The 24,747-nt window shown below is 41.1% G+C and overlaps 1 protein-coding gene across 3 annotated transcripts; it reads right to left on the reverse strand.

Annotated features, from left to right (window-relative positions):
• Nucleotides 1–238: 238 nt before the first annotated feature.
• On the reverse strand, nt 239–24,255 carry BTLA (B and T lymphocyte associated). Of its 3 annotated transcripts, XR_007775325.1 has the most exons (7): nt 24,080–24,255; nt 10,262–10,582; nt 8,979–9,014; nt 6,355–6,510; nt 5,207–5,253; nt 2,326–2,999; nt 239–1,870 (listed from the first exon to the last, which is right to left on the reverse strand). XR_007775325.1 is itself a non-coding variant. In XM_050960910.1 (6 exons), the coding sequence occupies exons 1-6, from the start codon at nt 24,165–24,167 to the stop codon at nt 2,658–2,660; spliced, it is 978 nt and encodes a 325-aa protein (XP_050816867.1). In that variant the 5' UTR covers nt 24,168–24,255; the 3' UTR covers nt 1,888–2,657. The 3 variants fall into 3 exon arrangements, 2 of the variants coding, with proteins under 2 accessions (XP_050816867.1, XP_050816863.1); XM_050960910.1 differs by lacking the exon at nt 239–1,870 and having other exon boundaries at nt 1,888–2,999; nt 6,355–6,498; XM_050960906.1 differs by lacking the exon at nt 239–1,870 and having other exon boundaries at nt 1,888–2,999.
• Nucleotides 24,256–24,747: the final 492 nt, after the last annotated feature.

A 24,747-nucleotide genomic window follows, 5' to 3' on the forward strand; every position in this document is an offset into this window, starting at 1 on the left:
AGCATAAAACAGAACATGTTAAAGTAAAATTCTTCTGGGAAATAAATTAACTATGTGTGGCTACCTCTATTTTAACAAAGGAGAGTAATGATCTACGGCTTGTGTTTGTTTAAAAACTAAGGACCTGACCTTGTAATCTTTATGTAGGCTAAACTGCCACTGACTTCAATGAGAGTTTTGTTTGCGTTGATACTGCACTTAGCTCAGGCAGGTGGAATTAACACAGAAGAATATACCATAAGAATAATAAATATTCTTTATTAGCAATCGAAAAGAATGATGAAGAACCTGTTAATATCTGTGGTGCTCGCTGACATAGTACAGAGATAAGATACAAGCATTTCTCTTTTCCATTAACTTGAGCACAAATCATCTGGTATGTTACTTGCACCCTGTGAACGATAGATGTAGTACATCCTTCCTTTTGAATTGTGGTCTGAATTTTAACCAAGCTAGAAGACTCTCATTGTTGAAGCACTAAGCTGTTGATATGAATATTGCAATGAGTAATTTTCTTCCTAAGTACATTTTTTGCAGTACCAGATGCATGGTATCAGAGCAAGAGCTGAACAAATGGTGTAACCCAATGTTGCAAACATTCTTTCAAATTTAAAATGGCATTCTAGTGTCCCCTTTGTATTCACAAAGTTTGACGTGAATGGCTTCTTTTGTGTGCCAGTGTTTGGAGAAAAGCTGTTTGTATGCTACTTACCCACACTTACTTGCCACTAAAAGCTGATCAAGCCTGAGTGAGAACATTTATTACTCATCATTCATTGTTACCCTGTTCAAAAAAGTTCCATCTTTTAGTCGGCGAGCAAAAGCAGTATCATGTGACTTAAATAACCAATCAGAGTCCCAGGAAAGCCAATTATGAATACTTTAAAAGAACAATTTGTGAACAACCTGTACGCTGAAATTTGACCACATAAACTGTTCATCAAATAGTTATGGAAAAGTGAATAAATAAAAAATCAGCCTGTTCACAAATAAAATACTTATAGGAAATAAATAAACTGACAGGTAGGGTATGTCTGCACAGCAACAAAAACTTGTGGCTGGCCGATGCCAGCCAACTCAGGTTGTGCAGCTGTTTCATTACTGTGTAGACCTCTTTGGCTAGAGTCCAGACTCTAGGACCCTGCAAGGTGGGAGAGTCCAGAGCTTGGGTTCCAGCATAAACCCAGAAGTCTGCAGAGCAATGATACAGCCCCATAGCCTGAGTTGTTTGGCATGAGCCAGCCAGCAGTTTTTCTTTGCTGTGTAGATATACCTTTAGTCATTTTTCCTGTTTGTTTATCAGCTCAGCAGCACAATACATATTGGTCTTGATAATATCTTTCATGCAATTGTATCCCAGGCTCTCTACATAGACAAACAATGTAGTTAAACGTGAAATCAGTTGGTATAAACCAGGGACACAATATGTTTCAGATAAGATTTTGAAAGGGGAAGGAGATGGCAGGATCTATGAAGGACGAGGCTCTTTTTGCCAACTGTTTTGAGATGATATGATGGGATGTGGAGAAGGCCATGAGAAGAGTGTGGTTGGGAGGAACAAAGTGGCAGAGAAGAAGGACAGAGTAAGTCCATAGAAAGTTTTTAAAAATTAGAGCAATTTCTAGCTGTCTCCTGAACTAAATAGGAAGGTAGTAGAGTTGTTTGAGAATCAGGTGATGCGGTGGCTGTCCATTTTACATGTAAGAAGGCGAACAGCAGCATTCAGCAAACTGCTGGTGTTTGGCTTCCCGAGTCATGGCTCTCCATGGAAAAGTGAATTCCATGTTCACCTGCAGTCTGTGCTTCCATCTGAACAGGCTGAGCCATCCATTCACCTGTAATACGTCTTATCAACATGATGTCTGTTCATCTGTAAATGCATAAATTAATGTATGCATCTATTACCCCGTTTGTGTATCCTGCCATTTATCAATACATTCCTCTTCTTTGTTGCCTCTTTAACCTCACATAATTATTTTCTTGTCTGTCATTGCAAACATGATCTCTTTCTTTTATATATATCTGTATTTTTATACTGTCTAGATAACTCCGTCTACACTGATGGGGATAGGCTGCTGGTTGAGAATGATAAATTAGTAGTAGAAAACAAAAACAAAAAAAATTAGCTTGCTTTTTAGTTAGTAGCAGGTTGATAGGTTCTTCATAGTCACAGAACACCTCCCAGTTTTATGCTTAAATATGTTCCTCAAGCAAAATTCATATTGTCAAAAATCTTCTTCAACAAAAATAATTCATAATTTCCCCCAGTGGACCTAATCTAGCTCATTGTCCTTTAAATTTGTTTTCTTTTCCAATGCTCCTAACCTTTATTATTCAGTTTTTATTGATCCTGTCCAAACTCTGACTTTGTTCTGGGCAGTGCTTTGATCAGAGCAGGGGGTTCCTGGAATATGAAAGCTTCAAATGAATCCACATGGAAGATAACAAAGATGTGGTTGCTAATATCCAAGTATGAACGTGGACTTCGCTTAAGTGTGAATTCTAGCACATATCATAAAAATCAGCATGCTTTTACTGATGAGAGTTCCTCTTTGTTTGGAAGAAGGTGTACTTATGCTCCTGCTGTAAAGCTGGAGTCACTGTAGGACATGTAACGTTATGGTGCTGGCCAAGTTAAAGAGATGTCATTGCCAGAGCTATTTCTTCACACAAACGGTGGCATACTCTGTAAGTTCAATTTCCACATCCTGCTCCTTTCTCGGGAGCTTTTCTATAATACTAGAATGGTTTAGTGAAGCATAAACAAGGACATCTTCTCCCTCATATGAGGGCTGGTAGGAATCAACAGCAGCACTGTCACAGGCGTTGCCAGTTGCTGCCCTGCTACCATTCCAGTGAGGGACGTGATTATCATAAATTGTGCTGTCATCCGATGGCTGCTGCAGGCTAGCCATGGAGCAATAGTAAAGTGTAGATCCTTCACTGGGGTCATGCGTGGTCCTATCGGTGTGGTCTGGAGTACATGTAGATCTGCTGACCTGCAAAAGAACAAAATTGTGTTCAGCTCTGTGTGGAACTGTGTATTAAAGATGTGTTGGCTGGGCAAAGCACACATGTGAGACATAACAGAAATGTGACATAAGGTTTCATTCAGGTGGGCTCTACCGCTACAAAATTGCATTAAAAATGATGGATAAATGTTGGCGGAAAGGTGGGCAACCAGGTTCCCTGGAATATACTTTAGGGTAATGCACCATATTATGCGATAAAGTTAGAAATCATTGCATCTTTAGCCTTACTCTACCTTTACTTCCCATCCCAAACTCTCTGTTTCCTTTCTTTTCCCCCTCTTACCCTCTCTCCATGTGATATCAGTTTCAGGGTAAAACTGAACATCATGTTGCAAGAGCTTTCCTAACTCACTAGTTCTGTGCCTCTCTCTTCCATGGCTCTCCCTGCTCATCGCCCATCCAGTCTCAGAATGCAAGACTCTGTCTATTTGTCCCCATCCTTCTGTCTCCTAATCTGTCATTCCTTCTTTCATCCCTTGTCCAGTATCTCTGTCTGCTTACAAGTTTACTTATGTATTTTTTCCTAAAGAAACCCTCCTTAGGACCACATTTGCTTATCCACCTAAATTCTATCTCCCTCCTTGGGTGGAACATTTGTTCCTGCTATCTCAGTCTTCTCTCCTGTAACATCCCATTGAATCCTGTGTAGTCTGGTTTATGGCCTTTCAACGCCTCTGGAACATTCCGTGCAAGTGTCACATGACCTCATGCCGGCCACATTTAAGTACCATTTTTCTTCACTCATCTTTCCCACTGTTTTTTTGACACTTCTCCTCCATGGGCTTCAATTTTCTCCATCTTCTCCACCATCTTTCTGTTTTTCCACCAGTAACTTCTCCCTTTCTCCCATCTCTTTTTGTTTCAGGGTTTTGTCCTTTGTCCCCTCCACTTATCTCTCTGTACTCTCACTAGACAAGCTCATCCAGTCTTACAGTTTCAGCTACCATCACTAGGTAGGTGATGCCCAAATCTCTTGCCTTCTTCCCCTCATTGCAGTCTCACGTTTATACCATCTGTGGGCTGTCCCACTGACAAATCAAGCTCACAGTGACAAAATTGAAACTCTCCTTCTTTCCTCTTCAGCCCTCTCCCTTCTTTTCTCCATCACCTTTGACAACTGTGCCATCCTCTATATCAGCATAGCAATGTTATTGAATGTGACGCCTGTCTTTCCTTTTTTCCTTCCATGACTCTCCTTTTTCCAAGTCTATCAGTTCCTCTTATACATTACTGAAATCCACTCTTCCCTCTCATTCCTTCCTACTTTGTGCTTACTGCAATCTACTCCACATTGGCTGCCGACTGTCATTTCTAGTCCCCCAACAATCTGCAAAAAATGCTGCTGCTAACACTACCTTCCTTTGCTTGCTACTCTGATTGGATCACTGGCCTCTGGCTTCTTGGTGTGTTGAGACCATTGACTATCATACTAATTAATATGGTTTCATTGTTTCCTTGAACTCACTTGTCTGCACCCATTTGTTGTTTCTTGTCTTATACTTAGACTGTAAGATCTTTTGGGAAGGGTCTGTCTTTTTTGTTGTTGTTGTTCTTTGTACAATGCCTAGTACAATGGACTCCAGGTCCACGACTAGGGTTCATAACTGCTATGGTAATACATATAGCCACATTTTTTTTATTTCACTTTCCATGTCAAGTTCAAACTTCTTGTCCTCACCTTCACGGCATTACCCAGCTCAAACCTTACTAGGATCTCTGCTTCTATGCTTTTCCATTTCCTTTGCCATTGCCTGTATTCATAGATTCACAGATTCATAGATTCTAGGACTGGAAGGGACCTTATTCTTTCCAGGGTCCTGTCCTAAAAACCTCATCTGTATCCTCTTTGCATCTGCTTCCGCACTTCCCATATATTTGGAATATCATCCCTCTGTCCCTTCAAAACCCAACTCAAAGCAGATTTCTTCCACTAGTCGTTATACAGCTGCGACCCAACAACTATAAAACATGGACTAACAAAACAAAACTACTTCACTTGAACTTTGCACCTTCAGCCTATGTGCTGTTACATGATTGAGGCTTAGTCGCTGTCTTTTATTTAGACGGTTAGCTCCTTGACTGTCTTCCTATATGTTTGCACAATACTAAGCACGCTGTCAGCACTCAATAATACAGGATATGACAAGGCTTGGTAGCACAGAGCTCAAACATACCATGTTCATTTCCTTCTGTGAGGTTACTGGGGTTGTCTTGGGTTTCACTGGGGAGAAAATAAAATAAAATGGTCTATCAATAAATCAACGGTGAGAATTGTCTTTCTGATAGTAGAAAAGGGTTATGAACATCAGTAAAATACCCCTTTCCTTACTGGATACACCTCAAAACATGAAAATCCAGTTAGAGTATGCCCAGGTTGGATTCAGGAAGATCTATTTTGACAAAGGGTAATAAACATATTCTACAGTTTATTAGGAAATATGACTATCCCTCCATAGCCCCAGAAATGTAAAAAGATATCTTCCTAGTATATTGGGGAGGGAGGGAGATTCTCCTAATTTAACCGGAGGGGAGACAGTTCTAGTCATAAACATACTAACCGTAGGCACCAGGCATGGAAAACACTCGATAAACTTGAGCCATGTAGTAGGCAATTACAGCACCTCTCTTTGGAAAGTCTCAAAGCATTTTTCAAATATTAACCAACTAACCCTCAGAAAGCCACTGAGAAATAGGTAAGGGAAATGACCCATCACTTCCCGCCACTGAAATGGCAACGTAGTGGAACTGTGGGTTCCATTTCTGAGGTGGAAGATAGCATCTTTGTAACAGCCCATGACACTACATCTTAGAAAGGGAAGAAGAATATTGTATCTAATTGAAAATACAAAGGGAAATTAGGGAAGCAGAATGTAATTAGTTGAGCATGATCAGGACTGCAAGGTTAACTCTCCCACTCTTATGAACGGTAGCAAGGGATCTGTAATGACCATAAGTGGTCAAGACTTGTTTAATGTCTTATCTGTAAAATGGGAATGGGGAGAGACAAAGAGCAAATCACAGCATTTCAAACTGCTAAAGAAGTGGAGTTTGAGGCTTGGGTGGGTTCTTATTTTATCCAAACCTATTGCACTATCCCTAGATGAGAGTAGCCCGTGTGACAAATAAAGCTGCCAACAAATCATCATCATAACCTGCTAGGCCTTGACCATGTTCTAGCTCATCTGTCAGTTGGGGATGATTATTCTCAGACATTTTAACAGTACTTAGAGAAGGGACGTTTTAAATAGTGGAAACCAGAGAAAAGCAAATGACTCTGCCCACAGCAGCAAAAGGAAGAACAGGAGGTGGTATGAGAGCTCACCTTGGTGCCACCGCAGACAACACAACAGGCATAAGCAGATAAGGATGAGGAGACACAATGCCCCCAGAGATGGTAGGGCATAAATAATCCACTTCTTATTGTTGTTGCTAGGTCCTTGAGGAGCTTCTGTGACATTAGTGGCACCTGCAAATTCCTCTAAGATGTATTAGTACATGACATAGGATGTTGGCTGGATTATTCTGAGCCATCCAATTAGTTTATAAATTCAATGTACCAATTTGTTTAATCTGTTAACAACACATATTTTAGAGTAACTTGAATTAGGCTAGTTAACCAAGCATTTTAAAGTATATATTAGGAATATATTTAGTGAATTGTGAGGGGTGAAAGGCTGTCTGAAATTCTTAGGGGGGTTGGGGTTAGGGGCTGCTCAAAACTTCCTCTTTCTGCTCCAAATTTGATCCTCCTCTTCCCTTTTTCCTTTCCTGTGCTTTTTGCAGCCTAGAAAAAACTAACGTGGGAGGTTCCATTTTATTTTTTTCACAACTAAACTCAAAGCCCAAGACTTTCAGAAATAGATGCCTAAAGACAGGCTCCTCCATCCAGACTTTGGCACTAGCCTAATTTTCAGAAGTGCTAAACACCCAGCAGCTCCCACTGAAGTCTATGAGAGCTGCTGGGTGCTCAGCACTTCTGGAAATCAGGCCATATGTCTAAGTGCCCAACTATGGACTCAGGAGCTTTGGGTTCCCTTTAAGGGACAGCAAGAGGAAAAGCTTAGAAAGAAGAAGAGCTGGCAGAGGAGCTGGACTTGTAGGGACCTATGAGATTTTGTACCTTTGCTGCCTGTCATATTTCAGGAGAACAGTATGTTAAATGTGGGTGACAAAGATAGTAAAGATCATTTCCCCTGTATCTATTTTAAAAGCCATGTAATGTATAAGGTGCACAGATCCCCTTTTGTTGACAAGGTCGCAGCTGTGCATTATTGGTTAGATCATGTATGGCCTTTCATAGTGTGTGGGTGGGACACCCCTGAATAGGCCAGGCAAACTAAACAGATTATGGCTTTGGGTAATTATTGTCCACAACCACTTTTTCATATACTGACATGCATCCAACCAAGTGGATATTCACCCACGAAAGCTCATGCTCCAAAATGTCTGTTAGTCTATAAGGACTCTTTGCTTCCTTTTCAGATGTTGTTTATGTTCTGTTGACCCTTGACCCCAAACTGATCTTGGAAGGTTTATGTTTATATTTAAACTATAACCTATATATTAAAAGCTAACATGCTTATAAATGCAGATATTAAAGCTGTAATGTAAGTAGGGAAGAACAAAATGTATAAATAGTCAAAATAGGCTTTGCAACAAGTTTAACACCTAACAGAGACTGGTAGTTAGCATAAGGCTTAAATATTTAGCATAAGTACTTAACCTACAATGATAATTTTTAGCCATATGTATCTTGTGATAAACAAGTAAACTGCAAAGGAATAGACTAATAAACATTAAAATAATGACATTTTAGGGACTTTTTGGTATATGTAACCATGCAGCAAAACTAAGTTCACCTATCAAAACTATTGTGAAATACATCGACAAAAATTGGCCATGCAAGCAGCCCGAACTCTGATATTGGCCTCCTGGAATGCTATACGTTACAGTGGTTCTCAAACATTTTTTGCTGGTGGTCTCTTTCCCATAGCTAAGTGGTTTGAGCATTGGTCTGTTACATCCAGGGTTGTGAGCTCAATCCTTGAGGGGGCCAATTAGGGATCTGGGGCAAAATCAGTACTTAGTCCTGCTAATGAAGGCAAGGGGCTGGACTCAATGACCTTCCAGTTCTATGCGATAGGTATATCTCCATATATTTATTTATAAGCCTTTGACCCCTGAAATACAAGGACAGGCTGAGACTTAATCAAATATAGTCCCATACATGTGTGGGTGTAATGAACAGGTGTATAAAAAATGTACACTCAGCCCTTAGCTGGAACATCAGGCTGGAAACCTTATCATCCCTTCCACTTACAGTGCTTCTCCATATACTATTCATTGCATCTTCACTCATGATGATCTCCATAAGATGGTAAATATGCAGTGTCGGGAATTGTTTTTCTATCCTCATCTGACTTTTCTATGACTGTAATTATACTTGCTTGCTTGCATTTGGGTACTAAATAAAGCCTTCATGTCTCCATATATGTGACTCACCAAACTCATTTCCTGTAACAAATATTTAAGTAGTCACCTGAGTAAAAGAACCTGTTATTAGTGACTTGTGCAATCAAAGGCTACAATTCTGATACAGTGTGACTCCTGGAACAGCATGAGTGACATGAGTAGCATGTATTACGCAGTATGAGAGAAATGTGTGTGAACTGAACAATCTGTTACACTATGATGGAGTGTCTAATTAGCTTTGTCTCGCTTATGCTGATATATTCATACATTAGGGTGGGCAGCACAGGGGATTCTGGCATAGGTGATGGCTGTTTAGTTCTAAGTGAAGCATTCAAGCTCTGGTGTGAGCAACAGTGATTTAGTGATGAGGTTAAACAGTATTTCAGTATGTGAAAAAATATATGACCCTCCTCACACACAGTTATATAAATACTAGCTAGTTCCCCTATTTTCTAAGAGAAGATCAGAACTTACTTGATGGTGGATTTGTGGGGGCATTTGCAGTCACTTCTGAAAAAGAAAAACAGGACAAGAATTGAAACTGATCTGAGAACTTGGTAAACTTTATGTTCCAGTTATGTTTTCCGTATTCAAAGAGCAAGCTTACAGTGATGTCTCCATGACTTCTACTTTCAATTAAGGGAAACAACAAAACCAGGACATTGGTGGGAGGGCACAACACTTGGCTGCTTGAGCTGCTTGAGCAGTACACAAACATTTTATTCAAAGACTTTGATATTTAAAAAAATCAGCTAAGTAAATAATCTGCAAATAGATATTTTGTCACTTTTTCAAAATACATTTGGGAATACTTTTTTTTTCTTATTTGCTCAGCACTTTCTATTAGAGTTTAACTCACACCAAGAGACTTGTGTGAGCTGGGCACAGGCTAAGCCGCCTTGCAAGGTTCAGCAATAAATGCTGTGAGGGATTTACTCTATCCCTGCACCCTAGGTACATTGCTGCAGCAGTGAATAGGGGCCATAAAAGCTCCTTAACATACTAGGAGAGAATTCTCCTGGTGCAGACACTGTGTAAGAGAGCCTTATAGCTGGACTAGGCCAGGGCTGTGCCTGAGCCATACTGGACAGTTCCCGGTTGCAGGGCTGCCATGAAGTAGAGCAGACCTCTGAGTTGTTCTCGGCACCACACCAAGCCCAGATCCCAAGGGCATCATATCCCTCTTGCTGCTGGGACTGTACTTATTCTGTGCCTCCAAGAGGCATAGCACAAACTCATATGCTCCCTTTGTACTCTGTAAGACAACTGTTGCTTTCAGCATGATTTTCTCCTAAGCCGTTTCATTCCTTATACTATGTTGACCCTGTCTAATAACATGCACTTTATTGCATCTTGATTGATTTGTTCAGCTTGTGACCAAACTGTACCTTTCCTGACGTTCCTTGGCTTTGACTGACTTATATTTCTTATTACTAGATTGGCCTCTCATGGATCATCCTAAATCCCAAGAGTTTTAGAATCCCTCATGAATGTATTTTTCTTTTCCTGATCCTCCTGGGTCTTTCCTGATTTCTTCCTAATGACCATTAAGAGAGCCATAAAAAGGGAAGACAGACATTAACAGGAGCAGAATGGGACAGGTAAAATGCTTAGGAGGCCACTTGGATTATTACTGTGCCACTGAATAGTGTAAGTGTTTTTAGAAACAGGCTTCCAGCTAGAATGAGTTTCTAAACTTTGGAATCATTTCTGATAAAGAGAAACTCCTTCAAAACTAGTTATCCTCTAAAGCTTACCTTGAACATGAACTGTTACTGAATGGCTCTGACTGCTTAAGCTGCCCATAGTAGCTCGACAACGATATAATCCACTGTTGTTTTGATGAACAGGTACAAAGTTCAGAACAAACACTTTCCCTTCTCCCCAAGCTGTGTGCATGTTTGACTCATTTTTCAGAAGTAAGCAGTGCATCCCCTCTATCTTGCACCAGTTCATGGCTGGCTTTTCCGTGCAGTACTTCACTGGACACTCTATACTGAGGGAGTCCCCAGGTTTTCCATCATATCTGTAACCTCTTGTAACCTGAAGTTCAACAGTACAGTTCCCAGTCACATTTTCTGGAAGAGAAGAAAAACCTGAAAGATTACAATTGTTTCATAGTGTCTCTTCTCCTTATAGCTCTATTCATAGTCTCTTCTGACTGTCATTGCCCATTCTCTGCCTTGTCTGCTTTTAAGGGCTCTCTGAAAGAAGATAAAGCATAGATGATGGGTTCTTTCATCTCAAGGGACACAGAACTGGCTCTTGCTGAAGACTGGTAATGTGATGCAACTTTTGTCTATTGGTTCAAATCTAGTCCAGCTGTGACATTATAGTAGGTTAAGAATTCTCTGTCAAAATGATTTTGATGATAAATGCAGTCTCTTCAAAATTGGGGCAGAGTTAAGGTTATACTGGTTTCACTATTGGTGAGCTGTGCCTCTCTGATTGGAAACATAAAAGTTATTTACTATTAGATGCCTTAACTCTTCATTTCCTTCCTTTTGTGGTTTTCTGTTATGTATAGAGCCCCCTTAGCTCTCACACAACTTAGAGAATTTGTGCATTAATAGAAAAATAGAGAGGAGGAAAGTATCCTAAATCTGGCCTCATTTTTCCCCCAACATTGTCCCCCACTCCTAAATCCAAATGAGGGAGGGGACATCTGATCAACTTGACTCCAGGGCAGGGCACAGAAGTAAACAAACAGGTCAGAAACTGTCGCTTCTAAGGTGGTGTGGTGTAGCCTTTGGAAAACTGCCAAAGTAGTTAGCAGCAGCATTGCGTGCACACAAACAATAAACTGGACTAACTCACTTCACAGCAAAGTTTAGTTCACTTTGAAAGAGGAATCCAGAGTTTGTGATAAGTGCAGAGTCTGTGCTCACAATAAATTATGTTGTGTGTACTCAAGCAGAGCTGGTTCCAGGGGTTTTGCCACCCCAAGCTGTCAAAAAAAAAAAAAAAAGCCACGATTGCGATCTGCGGCAATTCAGCGGGAGGTCCTTCGCTCCAAGCAGGAGTGAGGGACCCGCCGCCGAATTGCCGCAAAATACCTGAAACTGCCAGCCCTGTACTCAAGTGTGGTCAAAGCAGATAAACTAAAAAAGCTGTGGATTTAACCTCCCCCCTCTCCTCTGCCCTTACAGATGATGTATGAATGAGTCCAAGCTAGGGTAACTTGCTGAGCATACCACTCGGAAGAATGTAAACGTGGTGCCAGTTTAGATTCCCTTAAACCCACTTCCTCCCACTGTTGTGTAATTTGCCCCTCACATATTGCTTCTGAATTTGGAATCAGGAAGAAGGGACATAATTATGTGTGTTGGGTTTGGGCGGGAGTGGTTCCCCCCCGTTTTTCTTCTCAGACTTTGTTGCTACACTGGGATTTACTTGAGGTTCTGGTGGTTTTGTTAGTAGTGAAAACGTGCTGCCAGTGTGTTGTTTTATTTTTATAAACTATCTTTGCCTCAAATAGCTTACAATCTAATAGTAGTGTCCAGTTATTGTAAACTGTGTTTTCAGCTTACTTTTTTTAAGGCACACTGAGGACTTTGAGAGCAGGTGCCTTGAAATAAAAGAAATTATGAATGTTCTAAACCTACAAAATATGAATCTGTTATTTTTAATATTCTCCTGCAATTGCACACATATATAACTGTAAGCATGCATGCAGTACTAGTCCCATTGAACTCAATGGGGATAAATATATGCTTTAAGTTAAGCACATGTGAAAGTTAAGCACATGTGAAAGGAGCCTAAATCAGAAAGTGGGATCATCATCTTGGTCTGTAGCTCAGACCCTTCTATTTCTGAGGAAAGGAAAATACAAAGCACAAGGCACAACAGCTGCGCGTGGCTGAATAGTCTAAAAATGGAAACAAAGAGCTAGAATTAGAAAGCAGAAGTTTCAGCCAGAACAACAATTAAAATATCTATAATAATCTTCCGGAAATACAGTACCTGCAATGATCACAACTTGCTAGCTGTCCATTCGATGCTATCACTGCGTGTGACAGATTCTTATATCAGAATGTTAAATTTGATGTATAGTTTTTCGTAGTAAGCCTGTCTGATACTGCATATACTTGATGGCTCTTCCCTAAATACATTAAATGTGTTATCCTTCATCCAAATAGTTGTCCATGGTCAGTAACACAAACCAACTCGGCTCCTGTCGTTTTCTCTTCAAAATCTATTTTTCCAGGAGGCCTACACAGTTTAGTCCTTCCTTCCTTTGACACAGCTTTAAAACAAATCTTTAGTAACCCTCAATCCTTTGGCATCAGGATCCAAAGCAACATTGTTATATTATTTCTGTAGCTTCTTCTTTCCCTTTTCACACAAGCATTATCTTCCCTGTCATGTCGTAAATTAGATCCTGATCCTACAGTGAGCTTTGCAGGGATGCAAGGAGTCTGCCACTGCAGACTTTTATGTTGGTGTATAAATCGAAACATTACCATTCACTATTAGTTGAGGAAGAATCACCCAATTAACATTTCATAAACACTCCCTAAGGGATGATGTATGTAGCTGAGGGGACTCTCTTGTAAGAGGGAACTAAAGAACAACATAGATTAAGTCATGTAAATGTTAGTAAAACCACATTCCTTTTCAACCATGTATTTAGCTAAAAAGCAGACATCACCCAAATAATCATCTTGGACAGGACAAGATACCCTGATGCAGTGGAAGGACCTCCCTGGATAGTGGCAAAGAGATGCGGAAGAGCCTAGCGGGGCTCAGACCCTTAAAGAGGCTGCTGAGCTATCCTCTTGCAGGGCCAGATTAATGCAGGGGCTTTAGGGCCTGCCGCCCAGCGCCTCAGGCTAAGGGGAGCCCAGTGGGCTGGATGCATCCCGCTGCTTCTTTTCATCCGGCCCACAGCAAGTCTCCGCAACGGGCCGGATACCAGCCCCCGAGCCTCAGTGCCATCCCTTGGGGCTGGAGCTGCAAGCGCTGGCTTGACGATGTTCCCCTGTGGCCCCTAGGTGAGGGGCAGTCAGGGAATCCCTTCCCCAGGTGCTGGCTCCGCAGCTCCCATTGACTGGATACCATGGCCAATGGGAGCTGCAGGGGTGGTGCCTGCGGGCATGGGCAGCGTGCACCGTGCAGAGCTGCCTGACCCCTCTGCCTAGGAGCCGGACATGCTGGCCACCTCGGAGAGCAAAGCAGCATGGAGCCAAGGCAGGCAGGGATCCAGGGACCCTGCTGCACCGCCAACCAGGAGCCATCGGTGCATGCCCTCGTGCACCCCTTCCCCAGCCTGGAACCCCCTCCTGCACCCCAACCTCCATCCCAGCCCTGAGCCCCCTTCTGCACCCGAACTCCCACCCAGAGCCCGAACCCCAAACCTCCTGCTGCACCCCAACCCCATCCCATCCCTGGCCCCACCCCAGAGCCCACCCCCACCCAGCTAGAGCTGCACCCCCTCCTGCACCCCAATCCCCTGCTCTAGCCCTAAGCCCACTCCAAACCTCCAGGGGCCCCACACAATCTAATAGCTCCAAGCCCACAGGAGAGTTAATTCAGCCCTGTCCTCCCAAACACGGTTTGCCAAGCAAAAGCCAGGAAAGAGACAGAAGCAGTCTGATGGATGCAAGTTGGGACTGAAACATTGATAAACTTGCACTTCTGCTGCTTGTGCCATACTTGCTCTGAGACTGGGAACTTCAGTTTTCCGGACCAGATGTAACCAGCCTACATAAATGATCACCGAGGGAAATCCCCCTCCCTGCCATGCTACCAGTTAAGACAAAAGGAGCCATTCCATGCTTAACACAAAAGTTTCACTTGCTTTGAACTTGACAAAAGTTTCCATTTGCATTGAGTGCGCTCATACTTTGTCTGATCCAAAAGGTGATTTTTTTTTTTTTGAAGAGAGAGTTTGAATAAAATGTTTTCATCTGCTTCTCAGCCAGGAGAATGTGATTCATGGTTTCCCTTCTTTTAAAAAGAACGTGTGTGTGTGTGCATGGCTACAAAACAACTTTATCTTAACATTTGAACAATAGTAAGTGCTGGTACAGCAGAAAGCCCTCCTCCCTATGGAACAAACTCTTTGCTTTGTCTGAAGAAACAGGACTCTGTAGGCACAAAGTGATGAACATGGGTAGTATCCTTTCTTTTCCTGTCTGATTTCAGTGTTCACAGAAGTGGGATGCTCTCCTTGGCTGCAACGCAAGTACTGCTATTTGCTCATTCAGCGTCACTTGTAGGAAACCACAACAATCAGGCTTGCTGCAGTGATGAGAGTGCTGGGGAGGCAAAACTGACTCCCCAAAGGCCAGAAGGATTGCTCTCCCATGGCCACTTCCTTCAGCCTGTAAGTATGAGGCATAGTAATAATATGATACCTGGCTCTCATAGTGCTTTTCATGAACAGATCTCAAAACACTTGACTAAGGAGGTCATTATGATTATCTCCATTTCACGGATGGGGAAACTGAGGCACAGAAAAGGGAAGTAACTTGCCCAGGGTCACCTAGCTGCTGCTAATAGTGATCTGCAAAAAGAAAATGGGCTTGTATCCCTTTTTTGTTTCTTTGCTGCATAATGGGGTGTGTGTGTGTGAGTGTGTGTGTGTGTGTGTGTGTGCCCTAAAAAAACCCAAAAAAGCCACTTCTGCTCGGTTTTTAATGTTAAAGATTCAGTTCCTGTCTAGGCTGAAAGATGCTACTGAAGAGTGGAGAGCTAGTGCAATGGTAACAGCGTGAGAATCAGAGGAGTGAAACCTGAGGTATTACAGTGGAAGACAATTTTGGACAGACTATTTAAAACTCCTCCAGTTTTGGGTTTTGGTTAATCACTATTTAACTGCAATAACTAAACACTTGGGATAAAGGAAGTCTTTGTTCAAATCCAGTATACTCTCTCCTTCAGTTTAATGGTTGGAGCCCTCAATGAATATGCTTTGAGACCTCCCAATGGCCCTTCCACAAAGCCAATGGAAAATCAGACCTGATATTCCAGGTTTTTCTAAGTGGAAAAACGAGCAGTTAAAAAAAAAAACCATAAAAATATTTCAGGCCTGCCTTATATGTAATTAAAGGGCACAAAGCCAATTTTTGAAAAGTTCTTTGCAGGTTCTCTTTAAAAAGCAGTAGTGGGTCTCTGACTCAGGGAAGAAGTGGTCTGAGGTAAGCCTTAGAGTTTTGCTTTTTTTGGTTTAAGTGCCTAAATAAAACACAGTGTCCTAGGAAGTGGGAGATGTTTTTTCTTTATTAACTGGAGTATCCATTAGCAAGGGGAAACTCTGGACTCTAGTGCAGTTATTCAGAGTTTATATGTGCTCTTTCAAGATTTACTGGGGATGAATAATGCTCACCTTCCTTCTTCTGTAAGAATATCTCTTGAACATTTCTGCCTGTTTCCTGTGCTGTGGTTTATTAACAGTTAACAATAGTGGTGTAACTAACCAACTCCAGAAATGATATTGTAGATGTGCAAATGCATGGTAATTCAAGAGTCGTTAGCTGAGACCTTGAAAAAGCTGGCCTGTTTACGTCAGATGTAGTGGAATTTGTGTCTTGAAACAAGGGTGGCCACGCATGATCAGTACTTAGATGTCAGACTTCAAAGAGGACAAAGGAATCTATAAAATATGCATTGCATGTGTATCAAACTAGTCCTTGTAGTCCTCTAATAACTTATACTGCGAAAGACAGAGATTCTTTTAGATCATTTGATTGCTCTAATGTTTGGGATGCATAGAGACAAACTTTAATTTCTGGCTAGACTGGATTCTTCATAAATAAGGATAGCTTTTTTTCTGTTGTGTCACTGAGATAAATATCTCCACTCACATTAATGCACATGCCGTAACCTCACTGAGAGGAAAATCCTCTTTCCAATGATTTATACTTTAAAGGCTTTTTTTCAGGCCTGTCAAATGATTAAAAAAATTAATCGCAATTAATTGCTCTCTTAATAACAGAATACCATTTATTTAAATATTTTTTGACGTTTCCTACATTTTCAAATATATTGATTTCAGTTACAACACAGAATACAAAGTATACAGTGCTCACTTTATATTTATTTTTATTACAAATATTTTCACAGTAAAAAATAAAAGAAATAGTATTTTTCAATTAATCTAATACAAGTACTGTAGTGCAATCTCTTTATCATGAAAGTTGAACTTACAAATGTAGAATTATGTACAAAAAAAACTGCATTCAAAAATAAAACAATGTAAAGCTTTACAGCCTACAAGACCACTCAGTCCTACTTCAGCCAATCACTCAGACAAACAAGTCTGGTTACAATTTTCAGGAAATAATGTTGCCCGTTTCTTGTTTACAATGTTACCTGAAAGTTAGAACAGGAGTTTTGCATGGCACTGTTGTAGCCAGCGTCACAAGATATTTACATGCCAGATGCGCTACAGCAGGGATCGGCAACCTTTGGCATGCGGCCTGCCAGGGTAAGCACCCTGGTGGGCCAGGCCACTTTATTTACCTGCTGCATCCTCAGGTTTGGCCGATCGCAGCTCCCACTGGTCATGGTTCGCCACTCCAGGCCAATGGGTGGCAGGAAGTGGCGGCCAGTACATCCCTCAGCTCGCAGCCCCCATTGGCCTGGAGCGGCGAACTGCGGCCAGTGGGAGCTGTGATTGGCCTAACCTGTGGATGCGGCAGGTACACAAACCGTCCCGCCCCACCAGGGTGCTTACCCTAGGGTGACCAGACAGCAAGTGTGAAAAATTGGGACAGAGGGTGGGGGGTAATAGGAGCCTATATAAGAAAAAGGCCCAAATATTGGGACTGTCCCTATTAAATCGGGACATCTGGTCACCCCAGCTTACCCTGATGGGCAGAGTGCCAAAGGTTGAGGATCCCTGCGCTAAAGATTCATATGTCCCTTCATGCTTCAACCATCATTCCAGAGGACATGCATTCATGCTGATGATGGGTTTTGGCAATAACGATCCAAAGCAGAGTGGACCGACATATGTTTATTTTCATCATCTGAGTCAGATGCCACTGACAGGTTGCTTTTCTCTTTTTTTGGTGTTCGGGTTCTGTAGTTTCCTCATCAGAGTGTTGCTCTTTTAAGACTTCTGAAAGCATGCTCCACTCTCATCCTTCTCAGGTTTTGAAAGGTACTTCAGATTCTTACACCTTGAGTTGAGTGCTGTAGCTATTTTTAGAAATCTCACATTGGTACCTTCTCTGCATTTTTGTCAAATCTTCTGTGAAAGTGTTCTTAAAATGAACAACATGTGCTGGGTCCTCATCCGAGACTGCTCTAACATGAAATATATGGCAAAATGTGGGTAAAACAGAATGAGAGACATACAATTCTCCCCCAAGGAGTTCAGTCACAAATTTAATTAACACACTATTTTTTTAACGAGCATCATCAGCATGGAAGCATGTCCTCTAGAATGGTGGCCGAAGCATGAAGGGGCATACGAATGTTTAGCATATCTGACATGTAAATACCTTGCAACACCAACTACAAAAGTGCTGTGGGAATGCCTGTTCTCACTTTCAGCTGACATTGTAAACAAGAAGCAGGCAGCAGTATCTCCTGCAAATGTAAACAAACTTGTTTGTCTTAGCGATTGGCTGAACAAGAAGTAGGACTGAGTGGACTTGTAGACTCTGAAGTTTTACATTGTTTTGTTTTTGAGTGCAGTTACGTAACAAAAAAATCTACATTTGTAAGTTACACTTTCACAATAAAGAGATTGCACTACAGTACTGGTATGTGGTGAATTGAAAAATACTACTGTATTTCTTTGGTTTATCATTTTTACAGTGCAAATATTTGTAATAAAAATAATATAAAGTGAGCACTGTATAATTCATATTCTCTGTTGTAATAGAAATCAATATATTTGAAAATGTAGAAAAATATCCAAAAATATTTAATAATTTTCTATTGGTATTCTATTGTTTAACAGTGCAATTAATCACAATTAATTTTTTAAATCATGATAAATTGTTTTGAGCTAATTGCATGAGTTATCTTGCGACTAATTGACAGCCCTACTTTTTTTATTTTGTTTTGTTTATTTGTTTACGTTAAAAATTCAAGTCTTGTTTTCTCTTGCTGTGTCCTAGAAAACATTAAGAACTGGAGATCTGTGTGTTTATGATTAATCATGCAGGTGGAATCTGATTAATTGAGATTCGCAACACTTAACTAACTCAGAAACACTGTGTTAAAAATTGACCATCCTGATCTTTCAATTAACAGCTGGTGCTAGTTTACATCTGAGTTATGTAAGAATCCATCATCAAAAACAGTGAAGCCAAGACTCTGCGGTCTTGTAAAAATCACTCTCTTTAAGAACTGAAACTGCCAGGATCTTGCTTTTACCTTTTATCTAAAGAAAAGAGCAATGCTAGCAACCCCTAATTCCATTCTGGGGTGCTGACTAGGTGGGAAGAGCAATTCCTCCTGAGTCTTCCAGTATGTAAGTGGTCTCCCATCTAAATACTAATTAGACTTGATGCTGCTTAGTTTCTAAGAACAGACTGTGTGGTGGTTGGTGGCCAGTGCTGCACATAAGATCAGTCTAGAGAATCCAGTGGTCCCTTCTGGCCTTAAATTCTTCAACATGGTTGATATTTCTAAGGCAGAACAAAAGCAAGAACATTTTTGTTTGTTTAGCAAACTTTCTGAGCCACACTTTGTCATCATAAAGAAACAACAAAGGGCACAAACCAACCCCCCTTTGCAAGATCACACGTAAACATAAAGTTTGGGACCAAAGTTTGGGGATCAGGTGATGTTACATTTTGGAAAACCAGTTTTCCAACTCTCTATCTGAATATTTGTGTTCTTGATTTGTAAAACTCATTATATTCTAAGCCCTAGTCTATGCTACAAACATATGTCCATAGAACTATATTGCTCATAGGTGTGGAAAATCCACACTCCTGAGCAACGCAGTTATACCAGCCGAACTCCTAGTATAGACAGCATTATATCAATGGGAGGGCTTCTCCTGTTGATATACCTACCACCTATCTGGGAGGTGGAGTACCTGCACTGATGGGAGAAGCTCTCCCGTCAGCATAGGTAGCATCTTCTTTAACTACTACAGTGGCATGGCTGCACTGCTGTAAGTGTCATAGAATCATAGGATATCAGGGTTGGAAGGGACCTCAGGAGGTCATCTAGTCCAACCCCCTGCTCAAAGCAGGACCAATTCCCAACTAAATCATCCCAGCCAGGGCTTTGTCAAGCCTGACCTTAAAAACATCTAAGGACGGAGATTCCACCACCTTCCTAGGTAACCCATTCCAGTGCTTCACCACCCTCCTAGAGAAAAAGTTTTTCCTAATATCCAACCTAAACCTCCCCCCCTGCAACTTGAGACCATTACTCCGTGTTCTGTCATCTGCTACCACTGAGAACGTTCTAGATCCAGACTCTTTGAAACCCTCTTTCAGGTAGTTGAAAGCAGCTATCAAATCCGCCCTCATTCTTCTCTTCTGCAGACTAAACAATCCCAGGTCCCTCAGCATCTCCTCATAAGTTATGTGCTCCAGCCCCCTAATCATTTCTGTTGCCCTCCAATGGATTCTTTTCAATTTCTCCACATCCTTTTTGTAGTGAGGGGCCCAAAACTGGACACAGTACTCCAGATGAGGCCTCACCAATGCCAAATAGAGGGGAATGATCATATCCCTCGATCTGCTGGCAATGCCCCTACTTATACAGCCCAAAATGCCATTAGCCTTCTTGGCAACAAGGACAGACTGTTGACTCATATCCAGCTTTTCGTCCACTGTAACCCATACATCCTTTTCTGCAGAACTGCTTCCTAGCCACTCGGTCCCTAATCTGTAACAGTGAATGGGATTCTTCTGTCCTAAGAGCAGGACTCTGCACTTGTCCTTGTTGAACCTCATCAGGTTTCTTTTGGCCCAATCCTCTAATTTGTCTAGGTCCCTCTGTATCCTCTCCCTACCCTCCAGCATATCTACCACTCCTCCCAGTTTAGTGGCATCTGCAAACTTGATGACAGTGCAGTCCATGCCATCCTCCAGATGATTAATGAAGATATTGAACAAAACCAGCCCCAGGACCAACCCTTGGGGCACTCCACTTGATACCGGCTGCCAGCTAGATATGGAGCCATTGATCACTACCTGTTGAACCCGATGAACTAGCCAGCTTTCTATCCACTTTATAGTCCATTCATCCAGCCCATAATTCTTTAACTTGCTGGCAAGAATACTGTGGGAGACCATACCAAAAGCTTTGCTAAAGTCAAGGAATAACTCATCCACTGCTTTCCCCTCATCCACAGACCCAGTTATCTCCTCATAGAAGGCAATTAGGTTAGTAAGGCATGACTTGCCCTTGGTGAATCCATGCTGACTGTTCCTGATCACTTCCCTCTCCTCTAAGTGCTTCAGAAAGGTGTGTCAACAGAGGTACTATGACAAGAGGCACTCTAAAAAGACTAAGACCATGTCTACACTACAAACTTATGTCAACATAACTTGTATCATACAGCTCTCTCTCTCTCTCTAAATATATATATGTATATAAGCACAATATTTATATTTCAATTGATTTATTTTATAAGTATATGGTCAAAATGAGAAAGTGAGCAATTTCTCAGTACTAATGTGTTGTGGCACTTTTGTATTTTAATGTCTGATTTTGTAATGAAGTAGTTTGAAGTAAGGGTGTAACTTGGGGTATGTGAGACAAATCAGACTCCTGAAAGGGGCACAGTAGATAGAAAAGTTGAGAGCCACTGGTTTAAAGAATATAGAGTGGCAATGAGATCTGCTAATTAGTTATGCTAATCTGCTAATTTAAAAAGAGACAGAGATTGGTGGGCAAATCTGCTACTGCTCCCATGTGCAATACAGGGAAAGGGAACCAAAGAGAGGAGTATTGCAGAAGGCACTCTTCTAATTGATTTTCTTGACATTTGGAGTGGACTAAAAAATAAAACACGAGTGCACAATTAAGATTCCCACAGCAGAACTATCTCAGTCATGTTGCACAAATGTAGTGTTTTATATAGCTAAATGTCTATGATATTTTTTAAAAGTCACAAAATATTCCACATATGCAACATGGCTGAATTAATATCGTTATTGGATGCTTAATTTTTGCCTTTCTTCGCTTAATTTTATCAGAGCTACCTTAATGCTTCATCAATGTACGTCTTTGTCTACAAAGAGAAAATTTCCCGTGAATAATTATAGCAATTACTGTTTGAAATTCACCTTCCCACTGAGACGCTTGATAGATAGTCGTTGCTATTTTCTGGCTGGTGAAAGTTCTCTGCAAGATTATGTCAACCGTGAAAACAAATCGCTTTGGTTGCAGGTTGATAATAAGTTGTTGTTGTTTTTTAACAGAAGTTTAGAATTTGCAGAGTAATGTGCAAATACCATGAGTCTTTCATTTTTTCCATCCGGTCTTCTCCTTTCCCTGATGTTAAGACAATACTTTTGGCAGGACTCTGTTTCAGGGAGACTTTTATAGTATTCTCCATGCAGACTGCCTCAGCAGCTGCTTGAAAGGAGCAGTTCCTGTGCCCATCAGGCTTGGTGGGGGAAAAATACACTTTCATGTCACAGAGTTAGTGAGGTTTTATTAGGCTAAAAATAATAGAAGCATACTGAGTACGTTCAGAGATTTTCCACTCATTTGACATTTTGTGCCTGTGAGGTAATACTACTTTTTCCAAATTTCAGAAAGCATACACTCCTTACTGATGACTCCTTACATCAAGTGTCAACGGTGAGCTGTCTCTGTAGAGGCAAAAAGGGTCAGTTTTTGTCCACGTTAGGGGAGGGGAAACGTTTTCAGTCCTATGTCAAAAATAACTGAAGCAATTTGGCTTAAACTCTACAGGTGAAGAACAAGCATAAGAATTTAATGGCCAAAATGTAAATGTGTCAGAAAATTATGAACGTGTGAAATCATGGGCAATAATGGAGACTGCTTTTGCAAATTTCAGCACTGTGTAATATTTCTGATGACGTTCTGTTATTTGTTTGCGGTAACATGCATGCTGTGCAAGGCACTTTCTAAGTATATAAGAAGGGATAGCCCGTGCTCTGAGGAGTTCACAAAGGACAGACAGGCAGCATTAGATGTAGGTCAAGGAAGGGGAATAAAACCAGCGATTTTCTATATACGCACAAGATTCATTATAGCGCACGTAGCAGAAACAGATTTTTGACAAGACTTAAATGTGGAGAGGGTAGGGGCCTGGCTGATGAATTTGGAGTGGCTGACCCATGCACATGGGCCATATGGAATAAGGCAGAGAAGTGATTATCTGAGACACTGGCCATTGCCAGACATGGGAGTTGGCAATGGCAGAGTGACGCTAAGTTCAACAAGGAAGCTTAAGAAGGGAAGAGTAGACTTCCACAGAGCCCTGAGGGAGATGGTCAGTAGTTGTAAAAGCTCACAAAACCTTTGAAGTAAACAGTTGTTAGTTTAAAATGGTTAAAACAAAGTACTGAGAGATTAAGTGACTTGCCCAAGGTCAAGTCACACACTGAGTCAGTGGTAGAAAATATCACATCGCTAACCAGGCAGGGCACGTCCTTTACCCCTGACTTTCCCATGATCTGTGGCGTAACTGCTAATGATATGCACTTTAACTTAATGGTTGTCTCATGCTATTAATAGGAATTTTGCAAGGAATATTGCAAGTATGTACTGTGCAGTAAATTATAGCAGTGGTGGAAATACAACTTTAAGGTTAACATAGCATAACTTTTCAAAATCAGTTTAATGCTTACAGCATATTATTTGCACCGTTTCACATTATTTTGGACAAATGGAATGGACTGGAATAGTCCAGACTGAATTAAAAGTAACAAACACATGAGAGGCAATAAGCAGTTGTAATGGATGTGCTTATCTTTGTCATCCTTGACTCTAAATTTTTTTAACCATGAACTCAAAGGATAAATTTTAAAGGCTGGTCTTCTTTGTGACACGACCCAGAACCTCTCTTTCCGTAATCACCATGGGCTAAAGTCTCTGTTGTAACACCACTGACTTCAGGAAAATTATCATAGATTAATTAGGCACAATGTCTTTATAAATACAGGGACCAACTCTCCCTTATACTGGTATAAATCAGGAGACCCACTATTAAAGTCAACAGTTTCACTGCAGAAAGTGAGAGGAAAATATTTTTTTTTAGGACATGTGACTGAGGTAATTGGTAATTACTAGGTATGGACATGCAAGCACTCTGCCAGCATGCTAGGGTCAAACCGCACCTGGTAGAACCTTAGAACTTTAACAAGGTTCTTGGGTTCTACCCTTGCACAGCTGGCTGACGCTTTGGTCAGGAACTGGAGAGAGCCCAGTCCTAATTAGCTGACTTTCAGTCTAGACAGTAACATAGAGGCCTGGTTCTAATATCCATAATCCACATGCTCATTATTGTACCTTATTAGATTTATGTCCTGTATCTTATTCCACCATCATCGAGCATACCATAGTTTCACAATCTGAATTTCTGCTCACCCAGACTAGACTGAAAATCACTTGGGTACATGGTTTTCTATGAAAGCTAGTAACTTAAGTCACATTAGATTGATAAAGCATCTTACCATAAACCTGACAGACATCCAGAGATAGCACCACAAGAAAGATGTGCAGTACAATTCTATTCACCCACATGCCTGGAGAAGCCGTCATTTCATCGGCATGGTGGAGATGGGAAAGATTCCTCTGAGGTTAAAGAAGTGCAGTTTGTATAGACACCTATATCCCTCTGTGATTGCCCATGGTGTCTCTGAACTGATTCTCTTGACTGAAGAGTTTAGACAGGGAAGGAGATTTGGGGGTGGGGAAAAGGGCGGGGAAGATTTCTGTAACATACTATGCAAAAATTTGACAAGTTACATAGTAAACTTTCATGTGGTTGTATCATCATCCGCTTGCTTACTTTCAAAATCTCTGAATTGCAAAGCTTCTCATTTTCCTTTGAGTGCTTTTTCAGTGCAGTAAGTGGAACTACAGAATTAAAACTATAAGAAGAAAATCCTCGGTTAGTGCAACACTAAGTCTGAGGTTTTAATCTGACAAACATCAGTAAATTCAAAGCTAACACCTGCACGGTAGTGTTTCTTCCCCCACATTTTTTCCAACCCTTTTGGATCGCTTCTTTAGTCCATTTTATTTTCATAGTACATTTTAAAAAAAAACCCTACATTAAAGGAACATTAAGGTGGTTCTTCGAATAGTGTCGCTGTGGGTGCTCCACTGTAGCTATGCT

The sequence above is a fragment of the Gopherus flavomarginatus genome, chromosome 1 (genome assembly GCF_025201925.1).
Source record: "Gopherus flavomarginatus isolate rGopFla2 chromosome 1, rGopFla2.mat.asm, whole genome shotgun sequence".
Classification (NCBI taxonomy): Eukaryota; Metazoa; Chordata; order Testudines; family Testudinidae; genus Gopherus; species Gopherus flavomarginatus.

What these genes read in the sequence shown, in the direction of transcription:
- BTLA (XM_050960906.1), bottom strand. Translation starts at nt 24,167, where the DNA reads ATGACGGCTTCTCCAGGCATGTGGGTGAATAGAATTGTACTGCACATC. An exon ending in AGTAACAGTTCATGTTCAAG is followed by an intron (nt 9,015 to 10,261) that starts GTAAGCTTTAGA and finishes TTTCTTTTTCAG; the next exon opens with AAGTGACTGCAAATGCCCCC. An exon ending in CCCCACAAATCCACCATCAA is followed by an intron (nt 6,511 to 8,978) that starts GTAAGTTCTGAT and finishes AATACATCTTAG; the next exon opens with AGGAATTTGCAGGTGCCACT.